This window comes from Bos grunniens, chromosome 4, assembly GCF_055505025.1.
Source record: "Bos grunniens cultivar Pamir isolate PY7600 chromosome 4, Bosgru_T2T1.0, whole genome shotgun sequence".
NCBI lineage: Eukaryota > Metazoa > Chordata > Mammalia > Artiodactyla > Bovidae > Bos > Bos grunniens.
The window spans coordinates 76146103-76161986 of record NC_141168.1 but is presented as its reverse complement, the minus strand read 5'-3'; the positions used below and the strand labels follow the sequence as shown (position 1 = coordinate 76161986).

Genomic DNA, 15884 nt, shown 5'->3' with positions numbered 1-15884 from the left:
AGAGAAACCTTCATGCTTCATTTTGATTTCAAAACTGGTGCTCAAAAGTCCACAGATCTCTTTTATGAACCGGATGTAATAATTTAAGAGGTCTTGAAAATCAAAACAGATTGTTTTTTCTGTAGAGATTTCCAATCTGAAACCCAGTTTTGGAAGTAATGAGCAGCTTTATATGTGAGTTGTTATTATAGGCAGCTGAGCTCAGCTCTTCTGGGCCTTCGTTACAGAGTCTGTGAGGCATAGAAACAGAAATACCCTCGCTGCTAAGAGGTCTGGATTGTATCTGTAGCATGATTTCTATAAGAAACCACACCAGTAAACTTTAGTTCCTAGGGCTCAGGCTTCCCACAGGGTTAGCATGTGTCAGCCTATAATTTTATTTGATTTCCTGCTCCATGGTTTCCCTTGTTGTTGCCATCACTGATAAATAAATGTATGTTGTATAATTCTTAAAGTGATTTATAAATACCTGCTATTCTAAGGTAAGCTAAATACCTACTAAAGAGTTATGCACAGTGTGTTCTTTAGGATGTATTCTCTAATCCTTTTGAGATCCTTGATTCTAAAGTTTTGTGCTCTACCCATATATGGTAGGGCTTCCCTGGTATCTCAAATGGTAAAGAATCTGCCTGCAATGTGGGAGACCTGAGTTCGATCCCTGGGTTGGGAAGATTCCCCTGGCATGACAAGGGCATGGCAACCCACTCCAGTATACTTGCCTGGAGAATCCCCATGGTTAGAGGAGCCTGGTGGGCTGCAGTCCATGGGGTCGCTAAGAGTCGGACACGATTGAGCTACTAAGCACAGCACAGCACATACATATGGTAAATTGGATAGGTGATGAATAGCTTAGGTTAGATATTTCTAGAAATAAATTGATTTCTCTGTTAAGTTTTAACCTGGATTCACCAACTTAAATTTGAAACCTCTCCATTGTATATCAAGCCATTCTCTAAGACCAGAAGTGCATGTGGTACAAAGTTCTTTTGTCTTAAAAGAGCCCCAATTTAAATGATTAGAGAGTATTAGAAATAAAGTATGTTGTCAGCCAAACAATTGTTTGTTTGACATTGTCTGCATGGTAGGGAGAGTGGTATTAATTATTACTGGGTTCACTTTATTTTAGTCAAATTGTAAATGTAAAGCATGATAAAAGTAAGTTCATTTGGGATCAAAATAAACTACTAAGTCAGAAGAGAGTTCTCCGCTTGTTTGTATGCCAGAAACTTATATATTTAATGGTATTGTGATTTCTATTGGAAAACTAATTCATTGGTTGGAAAAGAGGTTGAAATGAGACTAAGCCCACAGGATGCCACTTTTAAGAGCTAGAGGCAATATTTTCTTTCCAAACAAGAAAAAAAAAGTCTAGTCTTTTGATATGACTCATAGGAATAACTTTTTTAGAACACACAAGTTTTGGTTTTCTTCCAGTTTATAGCATTTGGAGAAATGCTGATTTGTCAGTCATGTAGATGTGCTTCAGAATGATGAGGAAGAAATTTGGTAACATTGAAGAATGCTATAGGTTTATGGCTGGCTGCTTAAAAATACTTTGACAGAGAGTTAATGTAGAAACTGCCTTCAGATTATTTGTGCTTTTATGGTATTTTTGTTTCTCCATTTTGTTAAAGTTTAAGATCCTGGGAGTGTAATAGATAGACATCAGCTTTGTTTGTTAAGGTTTACCAAAAAAGAAAGATCAGGTTTTGTTTCTATTCATCCGCAAACTTTACATGTTAAGGACAGATTGTAAATGTTAGATTTTTCAGGCTACATATGGTTTCTGTTGTGTATTCTCTTTTGTTTTTTATAACCCTTTAAAAATGTAGAAGTCATACTTAGCTCTTAGGCTATAAAAACAGGCATCAGGCCAGATTTGGCCTGTGGGCCATAATTTGCTGACTCCCTAGACTAGAGATCAAAGTGCAGACCCCAGTCTTAGAGCATGTAAATTCTGTGTGTGATGCCTAGGTTTGTTTCTTTTTAAATTGTTTTGTTTTCATGTTTATTTTGGTCATTCAAGAAAGACTGAACTGTAGCCAAATCTTACCCTGAGGAACTCTTCCCAATAATGAAGAAAAAAAGATTTGTGCACATAGAAGTATAATAATGTAAAATTTAAGAAACAGTACAGCCATAGAAAATTTAAGATAGCACGTGAAAACACAAAAATATGTTTGATATCGCTAGTCAATCGTGAGATATGAATTAAAACCAGAATGAGATGCTACTGCATACCTATTAGCATGGCTAAAATAAGAAATACTGATAATATCAAATACTGGCAAGGATGTGGAGAGATTGGGTCTCTCCTGCATTGCTGTTGGGTGTGTAAAATAATATAGCCACTCCTGAATTCAGTCTGGCATTTTGTTAAAAAAAAATACTAAATGTGAAACTACCATATGATCCATATGACATTCCTGGGCATTTACTTTAGAGAAATGAAGCTTAGTGTTTCACATAAAAACCTGTACACAAATATTCATAGCTTTATTTGCAATAGCCCCAAACTGGAAAGGACTAAAATATACTTCTACCAGTAAATTGTCACACCATACAACGGAGTACTGTTCAATAATGAAAAAGAACAATCTATTAATACAACTTTGCTAGAACCTAAAGGCATTATGCTGAGTGAAAATAGCCAGACTAAAATTGAATTTCTAGAAATGAAAGCTACATTATCTGAGATGAGAAATACAGTTGGTGGAATTAGACACAGAATAATATTTCTTGGGCAAAACTGATTAATTGTATATTTGCTCAAAGCCTAGTCTACTGTTGACTTTGTCATTATCCCTGATAATTGAGAGAAAATACAATGATGGGCAGCATTAAAACTAGCTCAAAAATACTTTCTGGTAGAAATTTGTTAAGATGTCCTGGGTTGCACTTTGGTCAAGGGAAGACTGTATGTAAACAGTTTAAGAATGTTGACAACATTAAAATATTCACTATGTGCTTGTGTTTTGTATTAGAGCTTTTGTTTGTGAAATACATAAAATAATAAGATTTCAAAGTAATTATTTTCATGCTTTTTCTTAAGTGTATAATTTATTTTCTTAGCCAGCTGGTAAGCTTTTTGAGGATATTAGCATGTCTATACATTGTTTACGGAGAAGGCAATGGCACCCCACTCTAGTACTCTTGCCTGGAAAAATCCCATGACGGAGGAGCTTGGTAGGCTGAGTCCATGCTAAAGGTCGGACACGACTGAGTGCGCTTTCACTTTTCACTTTCATGCATTGGAGAAGAAAATGGCAACCCACTCCAGTGTTCTTGCCTGGAGAATCCCAGGGACAGGGGAGCCTGGTGGGCTGCCGTCTATGGGGTCACACAGAGTCGCACACGACTGAAGTGACTTAGCAGCAGCAGCATACATTGTTTAAACCTCCCTAAGATACTTAGCATTGTGCTTCCCACTTTGTGTGGTCATTAGTGTTTATAATGTAAAAGAGGGAATCCTCCAACTGTGATGCAATGAAATTTAATTGGTTCCTAATAAGACAGCATCAGAATTATCCCTCTGAACCCAAGGTAAATAAAGTCAGTTACAGGGCTTGGAGTGGGGAGTGCTGGGGTGGGTGGCAGGAAGAAGCTCACCTTAGCCAAGATGCTTAAGCCTGTTTTTAAACAAGAGACAGAAATTTTGCCAGTTACTCCTTACAGCCCTATCTTTGTCCATGGCTAATGCTGATTAGATCAGGTTCATTTTGGGTTAAATAATGTGTTCAGTTCAGTTCAGTTGCTCAGTCGTGTCTGACTGTGACCCCGTGAATTGCAGCACTCCAGGTCTCCCTGTCCATCACCAACTCCCGGAGTTCACCCAGACTCACGTCCATCGAGTCGGTGTTGCCATCCAGCCATCTCATCCTCTGTCATCCCCTTCTCCTGCTGCCCCCAATCCCTCCCAGCATCAGAGTCTTTTCCAATGAGTCAACTCTTCACATGAAGTGGCCAAAGTACTAGAGTTTTCAGCTTTAGCATCAGTCCTTCCAAAGAACACCCAGGACTGATCTCCTTTAGAATGGACTGGTTGGATCTCCTTGCAGACCAAGGGACTCTCAAGAGTTATCTCCAACACCACAGTTCAAAAGCATCAATTCTTTGGTGCTCAGCTTTCTTCACAGTCCAACTCTCACATCCATACATGAGCACTGGAAAAACCATAGCCTTGACTAGATGGACCTTTGTTGGCAAAGTAATGTCTCTGCTTTTCAATATGCTGTCTAGGTTGGTCATAACTTTCCTTCCAAGGAGTAAGCTTCTTTTAATTTCATGTCTGCAATCACCATGTATAACACCTCTCAATTAGGTATTTGGAAATCAATCATATAAATGTCCAACTTGAATATTTATATACTTGGGTAAATTTGAACATGGCAGATTTTGAGAGCAAATGCATAAGTTTAAAAACATCCTGAGAATAAACTTTTTTCCCAATTAATGGAAGCCAAGCCACATGGGGATAGAATAGTCATTTCCCATTAATTGGTCAAAAAATATTACCTGATTTTCATTGGCAAAGGGAATTAAAAAAGGAACAAGGTTTCTGCAACTCCAAGTTCCAATCCATGTTACAAGATTTGTGTAGGAAGGAATTTATAAACTTTACAAATTAGAGTCTCCACAGATTCAACCCAAAGTTCAGAGCTTTTAGTAAATTACTTATTGGCAAGAGAAAGCTCTTTTCCAGCAAGCTAAATGGAACTTTATAAACTGTCTTGCTTGTGAGTATTTTTCATAAGCTATAATCACTTGTGTGTTCAGTTTGTTAGTAGTAATAGCACTGTGCATGGTCTCTATTGCTGCAGAAGGAAATAGGTAGATTTGGCTTCTCTTTCCATAAGCAAGCAACTCATGATTGGGGAGGTAAAAGGTCTTACTTTTTAAAAGATTTTACCTCCCCAGTCATGAGTTGCTTGCTTATGGAAGGGAGAAGGGGATGACAGACAATGAGACGGTTTGATGGCATCACTGACTCAATGGCCATGAGTTTGAGCAAACTCTGGGAGATGGTGAAGAACAGGGAAAACGGGCTTGCTGCAGTCCATGGGGTCACAAAGAGTCAGACATGACTGAGCGACTGAACAACAAAAGATCTTAAGTATTTGGGAAACCCTTACTATTTTTGACACTTTACTATTGTTGCTAAAATATGTAAAAAAATAATAGTTCTAATTATTCCTGGTTGTTTTAACAATTGGTATTCAGAATTACCAAAGAATTGATGCTTTTGTACTGTGGTGTTGGAGAAGACTCTTGAAAGTCCCTTGGACTGCAAGGAGATAAATCAGTCAATCCTAAAGGAAATCAGTCCTGAATATTCATTGGAAGGACTGATGTTGAAGCTGAAGTTTTAATACTTTGGCCACCTGATGTGAAGAACTGACTCACTGGGAAATACCCTGATGCTGGGCAAGATTGAAGGCAGGAGGAGAAGGGGATGACAGAGGTTGAGATGGTTGGATAGCATCACCAACTCAAGGACATGAGTTTGAGCAACCTCCGGGAGATGGTGATGGATAGGGAAGCCTGGCATGCTGCAGTCCATGGGGTTACAAAGAGTCGGACATGACTGAGCAACTGAACTGAACTGATTCAGAATTACCAGTTCTTTCCTCAATGTTTGTTTTAATTACTAGAAAAAGAAATTTATACTATAGAAAAACTGTTGGTTATAGATACCTTGAAATCATGATCTATTAAATGTAGTACAGGCACAAAAAGATGAAGAGATTAAAGTTGACAAAATTGTGAATCCCTTAATAATGAAGGTTAGAGGAAAAAGAGAAGCCTCTAACACAAAGATTCACCAGTTCAATGAGAAAGATTTTAAGCAGTTTGATGAGAAATTGGGATATGATGATACTGGAAATACAGCAAAAGAAATGGAAGGAAAAATCTCCAGAGGAAGTCATTGAATACTCAACTGTCTTTTGTGAAAGATGCAGTAAAGAAACAGACAAGATTATGGCTCAGATCAAAGGGGAGAGGCAAGAATTCAGAGGGTTTGTATCAAAGAAAGATACAAAGTCTTGACACAAAGACTGGATGGTACAAAGTACCTTTTCAGCAGGTGGGAACATCATATATACTAAGGAAGGAGAAAACTGTAGTAGAGAAGAGAGTTTGTTTCCTTGATTTGTGTGCTTGGATTCAACACGGAAAATGTATATGAATTCAGACAGTGTATTCACAATATTCCTCAGTTCAGATTTGACTGGTTTCTTAAGTCCAGAATTGCAGTGGAACGCCAGAGGTATAACACCTTAACTACCTTGATTGAAAGAAAAAAGACAACTAGAAGACTAGAGACGGAGAAGACAATGGCACTCCACTCCAGTACTCTTGCCTAGAAAATCCCATGGACAGAGAAGCCTGGTGGGCTGCAGTCCATGGGGTCACTAAAGAGTCAGACACAACTGAGCGACTTCACTTTCACTTTTCACTTTCATGCATTGGAGAAGGAGATGGCAACCCACTCCAGTGTTCTTGCCTGGAGAATCCCAGGGACGGGGGAACCTGGTGGGCTGCCGTCTATGGGGTCGCACAGAGTAGGACACGACTGAAGCGACTTAGCAGCAGCAGCAGCAGCAGCAGCAGCAGCAGCAGCAGCAGACTAGAGATGGCAAAAAAAAAAAAAACAGGTGAGCACAATGATTGCCATAGCCCATTAGCTTGAGAGTTTCCAGGCTGTAGGGCAGGGAGAGGGGTAACACAGGCAGAGCCCAACAGATTCACCACATGGAAGAGATAAGGGCTGCTAAAGTTAACAAGAGAAAGTTCCAGAGTGAGCCGGGTTAAACAGGGTGCCCATGACTATTTAGCAAAGTATGGATCAGCATGTGTGTAAGGAAACCACCTGAAACATGCTACAATGTGAACAAACCTCAAAATAATTATGCTGAAAGAACCTAGATATTTTTTAAAAGACTACATAGGGTACATATTGCATGATTCTATTTTTTACAATCTTAGAAAATGCAACTAATTCATAGTGACACAAAATAGATTAGTAATTGTTGAGAGATTAGAAGAGGTGCAGATAGGACAGGCATAGCAGGGCAGGAGAGAAATATTACAAAGGGACACAAGGAAACTTTTGGGAGTGGTGGATATGTTCATTTTTTTTTTCGAAGGATAATTACTTTACAGAATTTTGTTGTTTTCTGTCAAACCTCTTGAGGATGGTTCTTCAGACTTTTCATATGTAAAAGCTTATTACATACTTTAAATATATGCATTATTTAGTCAGTTATACTTAAATAAAGCTCTTTTTAAAACCTGCATACAAAAATGAATAAATAAAAAACAGAGTAGTTTCTCTTTCCATGTTGTTTTGAGGAAAAAAAGGAGAGAACAAGCCCAGGTAACTAACCTCTTTGCAACTCTTCCAGTTCAGGCTATCTTTACCAAGATTTTTGCTTTTTGAAATGTTTTTTAGTTTTAGAGATATATTGTTAGGATATATGTAGTCAGTATTGCTCTTGTCAATCAGGATATAACTTTATGCAATTTTGTGTTTCAGGATTCCTGAATCAAACAAGCAAACATGAAAAATGGATTAAGGCTGATGCCCCAAAAGGAACTGTACGTTTTAGAAGCCAAAGCTGGTTTCAGTCCCTGAAGCTGCAAGACTGAATGACTTGAATTATATTCCTAATTTTTAACAACGACTAGTAGATCTATGACTACAAAAAAGCAAATACCTGTGTTCATACAAATGTTTAAAACAACAAACTGGAATGTCTTGGAGAAATCTTTTCAAAATTTGTACTTTGCTGTTAGTTTTCTTTCGTAACAAATTACCACAAACTTACTGACTTTAAAAAATACCTGTTTGTCCTGGGATCTCCTGGATGCTGACACTACCTAGCACTAGCCCCAAGGCCTCTACAGTCAACCACCTCATTACCTGGTTCCATCAACCAATGGCCAGCAGCTTCTGCACAAGGAAGCACCTGGCAACCAAACAGATCAGGGGCCAACCAAGCTTACCAGACCACCTACACAGTCAGTCTGCCAAAACAGACCCATGCCCTTATAGGGGGAACTCCTAAGGCGTATAGCTTTTGATGAGAGTGCACTGCTGGAACACAGAAGATCACTTCTTCATGATTGGAAAACATAACCAACATGTCAGATACATAAAAAACAAAAACAGCTAGTTAGGCAAAATGAGGCAACAGAGGACCATGTTCCAAACAAAGGATTGAGATAAAAACCCCAGAAGAAGAACTAAGTGAAGTAGGAGATATGAAATCTAACCAAGAAAGAGTTTAAGATGTCATCATAAAAATGGCCAAAGAACTTAGGGAAAGAATGGCTGCACAGACTAAGTTAGAAGTTTTTAACAAAGAAAAAAAGAACAACCAAGCATAGATGAAAAATATAATAACTGAAATGAAAAATACACTAAAATCAATCAGTAGTAGACTAAATAATACAGAGGAATGGATCTGAAGCTGGAAAACAGTAGTGGAAATCAGTTATGCTGAAGAGAAAACAATGAATAGAAATGAGGACATTTTAAGAGACTTCTGAGACGTCAAGCTCATTTTTATTTGCATTTTAGGATCCCCACAGAATAGAGAGAAAGAGGCTAAGAACATAATTGAAGACATAATAGCTGAAAACTTTCCTGTCTTGGAAAAAAACAAACAAAACCCAAAATTAGTCAAAGGGAAGAAATCATAAAAATCAGAGCAGAAATGAATGAAATAGACTCTTAAAAAATACAATAGAAAAGATCAGTGAAGCTAAGAGCTTGTTCTTTGAAAAGATAATCTGAATTGATAAACCATTAGCCAGATTCATCAAGAAAAAAAAGATCCAAATCAATAAAGTCAGAAATGAAAAAGGAGAATTTACAACTGATTCTACTGGAATACAAAGGACCATAAGAGACTACTGCAAACAACTATATGTCAACAAAGTGGACAACATTGAAGAAATAGGCAAATCCTAAAAATGTATGCTAAAAGGAATCAATAGTAGACTCCCAAGACTGACTCAGAAAATATGAACAGATCAATTATAAGTAATGAAATTGAATTAGTGACAAAAAATTCCCAGCAAACAAAAAGTCGATGACCAGATGGCTTCACAGATGAATCCTACCAAACATTTAGAGACTAGTTAGCATTTACACTTCTTAAACTATTCCAAAAAATTGCAGAGGAAAGAACACTGCAGAACTCATTCTACATGGCCAGAAATCACCATAAGATCAAAACTAACAAAGATAATTATACACATATACAAATTATAGGCCATTATAACTGATGAATATTGATGTGAAAACACTCAACAAAATATTGTCAAATCAAATCCAACTGTCGGGAGCCGGCGAGAGACATTCCACTCGTGACAAAGGTCATGAGGAAGGACGCTCGGCATACACAAAGGCGGAATCGAGCCTCGGGAGTCCCCCCGGATATTCTCAAGCATCTTCCCCCAAAAACCAGAGTCTGCCTACTTTATTGCTTTGTGCTCTCACCTCTGATTTACTGGGGGCTGTCCCCCACCACCATCTCACTCTCTCTGTCAAAGAGTTAACTTACAGCTCCAATTAATAAAGTTCCTGGGCAATTAGGAGTGTTTAAATCCAAACCCCTCAGATGGCTCTCTAACTCGCCTGACAAGTTTGCCCGGACTCCTACAGCTATGCATACGATTGTTTACAGTCTCCCAGCCTCGAGAGGCATGGGAAGCTTAAGATATTCAAATAGCTTAGAGCCTCTCAGAGAGTTAGAAACTGTCAGAATAAAACTAGTAAAAGATTTCATTGATGAGCCAATGCTTGTTGTCAAGTTTTCACATCCCTGAATTGTATCCTTGAATGTGTATTAATTAATATAGTTGGTATGTAGAAAAAATAAGTAGTGGCCTTGGTGTTAGTAACTTTAGACCCTTAAGGTAATAAATTCTTTCCTTTGTTGTAAACCCGTTACACATTCGCCCTATAGGAATGCAATTTTATCTTCGGAAGATGGCGCCAAACCTTAAAATAATTACTCTTAGAGAAAATAAGTCTTTGTTGATAAGTCCTTGTCAAGAGCCATAAAATGTTAATAGGCCTTCTGGCCAGAAGATGATGTAAATCACCTAAACCATTTGTATACGATAAATTTGCAGGAAAGAAACCCTGGTTTTCTGACTTTGCATCCCCTATTATCCTCTATGTGTAACTTGGGTATAAAAGCCCCTGTTGAAAATAAAGCTACGGGCCTTGCTCACCAGAGCTTGGTCTCCCCATGTCATTCTTCCCTTTAACTTCCAGCTGAGTCTCCATCTGGAGCGCGGAACCCACCATGCTTACTAATTATGCCTGGGCTTCTAAGATCCGACTGGGGAGGCCTCAGTGTCTCCTCTCCTTCGGGAGAATGGAAGGACGCCTGCGGCCTACGTAAGTGGTGCAAACTTCTTGTCTTGAAGTTTTATTGGTCTCCCGCATAAACCAAGTTGCTCAGCCTCTTTTCTCCACTGAATTTTCCTACTGAGCTATCCTCATTCTGTTACTCTTTATATCTTTGATAAATATGTAAATAGTCGCCGACTCCGTCTCCCCTTCGAATACCCTGGATCAGCCGGGGCTGGTCCTCGGCATCCAACAATATATCAAAAGGATCATACATGGTGATCAAGTGGGATTTATCTCAGGGATGCAAGAATTTCTCAGTATATACAAATCAATGTGATACACCATATTAACACACTGAATAATAAAAACCACATGCTCATCTCCATAGATGGAGGAAAAGGTTTTGACAAAGTTCAGCATGCATTTATGTTTAAAAATGCTCTAGAAAATGGGCCTAGAGGGAACATACCTCAGCATAATAAAGACCATATATGACAAATCAGTGCAAACATCATACTTAGTGGTTAAAAGCTGAAAGCATTTACTCTAAGATCAGGAACAAGACAAGGATGCCCACTCTTGCCAGTTCTATTCAACATAGTTTTGGAATTTCTTGCCACGGTAGTCAGAAAAAAAAAAAAAAAGGAATAAATGGAATCCAGATTGGAAAGGAAGAAGTGAAACAGTCACTGTTTGCAGATGATATACTGTACACAGAAAATCCTAAAGATGACACTGACAAAACTACTAGAGCTTATCACTAAATTTGTAAAGTTGCAGGATACAAAATTAATACAGAGAAAGCTGGTATTTGCACACTAACAATGAACTATCAGAGAAATTAAGGAAATAATCCCATTTACCATCTCATCAAATATAATAAAATACTTAAGAATAAACTTACCTAAAGAGGTAAAAGGTTTGCATTTGGAAAACTATAAGACACTGATGAAAGAAATTGAAGGTGATTCAAACAGGTGGAAAGATATGCCATGTTCATTGACTGGAAAAATTAATTTTATAAAATGACCATACTAACCAGGGCAGGCTACAGATTCAATGCAATCTCTATCAAAATACCAAGGGCATTTTTTCACATAATTAAGTATTTCTAAAATTTGTATGGAAACACAGAAGACCCTAAATAACTAAATGATCTTCAGAAAGAAGGAAGCTGGAAGAATCACATGCTCTGACTTCAGACTGTACTAAAAAGCTAGAGTAATCAAAACAGCTTGGAATTGGCACAAAAACAAGGGTGTAGATCAGTGGAACAGAACAGAGAGCCAAGAAATAAACCCATGCACTTACGGTCAATTAATCTGTGACAAAGTAGGCAAGAATATATAATAGGAAAAAAAAAACAAACAATCTTTTCAATAAGTGGTCCTGGGAAAACTGGTCAGATACATGTAAAAGAATAAAATTAGAATGTTCTCTTAACACCATCAGTTCAGTTCAGTGCAGTCATTCAGTTGTGTCCGACTCTTTGCGACCCCATGAATCACAGCATGCCAGGCCTCCCTGTCCATCACCAACTCCCAGAGTTCACCCAGACTCACATCCATCGAGTCAGTGATGCCATCCAGCCATCTCATCCTCTGTCGTCCCCTTCTCCTCCTGCCCCCAATCCCTCCCAGCACCAGAGTCTTTTCCAATGAGTCAACTCTTCGCGTGAGGTGGCCAAAGTATTGGAGTTTCAGCTTTAGCGTCATTCCTTCCAAAGAAATCCCAGGGCTGATCTCCTTCAGAATGGACTGGTTGGATCTCCTTGCAGTCCAAGGGACTCTCAAGAGTCTTCTCCAACACCACAGTTCAAAAGTTCAATTCTTCGGCACTCAGCCTTCTTCACAGTCCAACTCTCACATCCATACATGACCACAGGAAAAACCATAGCCTTGACTAGACGAACCTTTGTTGGCAAGGTAATGTCTCTGCTTTTGAATATGCTGTCTAGGTTGGTCATAACTTTCCTTCCAAGGAGTAAGCGTCTTTTAATTTCATGGCTGCAGTCACCATCTGTAGTGATTTTGGAGCCCCAAAAAATAAAGTCTGACACTGTTTCCACTGTTTCCCCATCTATTTCCCATGAAGTGATGGGACCGGATGCCATGATCTTCGTTTCCTGAATGTTGAGCTTTAAGCCAACTTTTTCACTCTCCACTTTCACTTTTATCAAGAGGCTTTTGAGTTCCTCTTCACTTTCTGCCATAAGAGTGGTGTCATCTGCATATCTGAGGTTATTAATATTTCTCCCAGCAGTCTTGATTCCAGCTTGTGTTTCTTCCAGTCCAGAGTGTCTCATGATGTACTCTGTGTAGAAGTTAAATAAGCAGGGTGACAATATACAGCCTTGACGTACTCCTTTTCCTATTTGGAACCAGTCTGTTGTTCCATGTCCAGTTGCTTCCTGACCTGCATACAAATTTCTCAAGAGGTAGATCAGGTGGTCTGGTATTCCCATCTCTTTCAGAATTTTCCACAGTTTATTGTGATCCACACAGTCAAAGGCTTTGGCATAGTCAATAAATCAGAAATAGATGTTTTTCTGGAACTCTCTTGCTTTTTCCATGATCCAGCGGATGTTGGCAATTTGATCTCTGGTTCCTCTGCCTTTTCTAAAACCAGCTTGAACATCAGGAAGTTCACAGTTCGCATATTGCTGAAACCTGGCTTGGAGAATTTTGAGCATTACTAGTGTGTGAGGTGAGTGCAATTGTGCGGTAGTTTGAGCATTCTTTGGCATTGCCTTTCTTTGGAATTGGAATGAAAACACCATATGCAAACACAAATTAAGGATGAGTTAAAGAATTAAATGTAATACCAGAAACAAAACGTCAAGAAGAAAGCATAGGTGGAACACTCTTTGACATAAATTGTAGCAATATTTTGGATGAGCTCTCCTAAAGCAAAGAAAGTGGAAACAAAAATAAATGGGACCTGATTAAATTTTAAAACTTTTGCACAGCATAGGAAATCATCAACAACAACAAAAAACAACCTACTGAATGGGAGAAAATATTTGCAAATGATACAGCCAATAGAGGCTTATATCCAAAATATATGAACAGCTCTTACACCTCAATGTAAAAAAAAAAAAAAAGATTAAAAAATGGGCAGAAGATCCAAATAGACGTTTTTTTCCTAAACAAGTCATACCAATGGCCATCATCACTTGAAAAGATGCTCAACATCATCATAATCAGAGAAATTCAAATTAAAAGCATAATGAGATATCACATTTGTCAAAATAGCTATCATCATAAAATACCACAAATAAAAAATATTGGCAAGGATGTGGAGGAAGGGGAACCTTCTTATACTTAGTGGGAATGTAAACTGGTGCAGCCACTATGGAGAACAGTATGGAGGTTTTGCAAAAAAAAAAAAAAAAAACCCAAACCTAGGACTAACATAAGACCCTGCAATTCTACTCCTGGCTATTTATCTGAAAAAAAACAAAAAACAGTAATTTGAAAAGATACTTGCACCCCAATATTAATAGCATTTACAATTGCTAAGATATGGAAGCAACCTAAGTGTCCACTAACTGGTGAATGAATAAAAAAGATGTGGTATATACAAACACAATAAGGGACTTACCTATTGATCTAGTGGCTAAGACTCCACACTCCCAATGCACGGGCACCAGGTTGAATCCCTGGTCAGGGAGCCAGATCCCATATGCTACAACTAAGAGTTTGCATGCTGCAATGAAGATTGAAGATCCCAGATGCCACAACTAAGAGCCAGCACAGTCAGATAAATAAACGAATATTTAAATGCAATGGAATACTCAGCCATGAAAAGAATGAAAATTGCAGCAACATGGATGGACCTGGAGGGTACTATGCTAAGTGAAAGTAGTCAGAGAAATATGCATACTATATAATATCACTTATATGTGGAATCTGAAAAATATAGTTACTGAATATAATTTTTAAAAAAGAAACATACTCACAGATACAGAGAACATGCCAGTGGTTACCAGTAGGGAGAGGAAAGTGGGGAGGAACAGGATATGGGTAGGGGATTAAGAGGTACAAACTGCTATATATAAAATAAGCTCCAAGGACATATAGTACAACATGGGATATAGCCAATATTTTGTAATAACTAAAATGGAATATAACCTTTAAAAATTGTCAGTCACTACGTTGAATACTTTAAACTTACATAATATTGTATATCAACCATACCTGATTAATTTTTTTTTAATATGAGTTATTAAGCTAAAAAAAAAAACCCTGTTCATCAGCTCACTGTTCTGTAGATCAGGAGCTCAGGGTGGTTAGATTCTCTGCTCACGGTATTGCAAGGCTGGACTTAAGGTGTTGGCCAGACTGAATTCTCATCTGGATGATCTGAGAAATAGTCTACTTGCAAGCTCATTCATTTTATTGGCAAACTCCAATTCATCATAACTGTGTGACTGAGATCTATGTTTCCATTATGTCAGTTGGCAATCACTCTAGGCTTCTAGAGACCACCTGCCTCCCTTCTCATGTGGCCCTCTCCATTTTCAAGCCAGCAATAATGCAATTAGTCCTTCTCATACTTTGAATATCTAGTTCTTTTTCTGCAACCAGCTTGAGATAACTGCTTTTAAAGAGCTCAGAGGATTAGGTAAGGCCTACTCAGGATAATCTTTGTTTTGTCATCTAATCTAATGTAATCATAAAATGATATTTCATCATATTCATAGTTTCCACTTAATAAATTATACAAAAATAATAGGTAATAGGGGGCAGTTATTTTAAAATTCTTTGTACCAGGGCTCTTGTATAAAATGTTTTTACTTAGCACTTATTATGACAACAATATAAATTTAAGCTGTGGCTACATCACAAATACATATACAAATAAAATACATCACAAATATGATGCAGTTGCTACTGATTCTTTTTTTTAATGTAATTTAAGGCATAATGCATTCTGGTGGTGGGGTAGCATTCAACTACTTTATAGCCAGTTGTATGAAAATAGATTTTCACTTTTACAGTAACGTACTATCTAAGTTATTTTATGAATTTTCTTTCTATCAAACCTTGTTTACCCCTGGAAGATTTAAATTATACAATACTGAATAAATGTTATCTATTGGATTGTATTTCTTTGCTCCTAAATTCTGATTTTCTAATAAACCTTTCCAAATACGACCTGTAATAGTCTCTTTTTGTTAATATTTAATTTGTTTGGAGTTCTGTTTTTAACTTTTTATTTATGAAGCAAAAGGTCAGCTTTGTCAGGTATCTCACAGTGTCTTTTTAGTTCGTACTTCATAAAATTATAATTTGTTTGGGTTTGGACAACACTCACATGTTAGTATGTTTGATGTGGTTGTGTGTGTGTGTATTAAATTATTAAGTAGAGGGCACTAGGAGGCAATAAGGCAACTTTTATCATCTTTTCCACCTTCTGCAATTATATAAACATTTTCATGACTAAAAATAAAGTTTATGAATTTGGTCAACAATAGCCAGAAAGGTGAGCATAAACAGCAGTCAACTGT

General features: G+C 37.7%; 1 protein-coding gene across 12 annotated transcripts in view; it reads left to right on the top strand.

Moving 5' to 3' along the window:
• The window catches only part of FAM185A (family with sequence similarity 185 member A), a 77467-nt gene extending 67215 nt beyond the window's left edge, over nt 1-10252 (top strand). For 8 of the 12 annotated variants that reach the window (XR_015162728.1, XR_015162725.1, XM_086397087.1 and 5 more), the window contains one exon: nt 7538-10252. Coding sequence is in view for 6 of the 12 variants with exons in the window: in XM_086397087.1 (XP_086253213.1) it covers nt 7538-7650 (113 nt within the window). In the remaining 6 variants the exon portion in view is untranslated. The remainder of the gene's footprint in view (nt 1-7537) is intronic. The other 4 variants (XR_015162729.1, XR_015162726.1, XR_015162727.1 and 1 more) reach the window with 1 other exon arrangement.
• The last annotated feature ends 5632 nt before the right edge of the window (nt 10253-15884 follow it).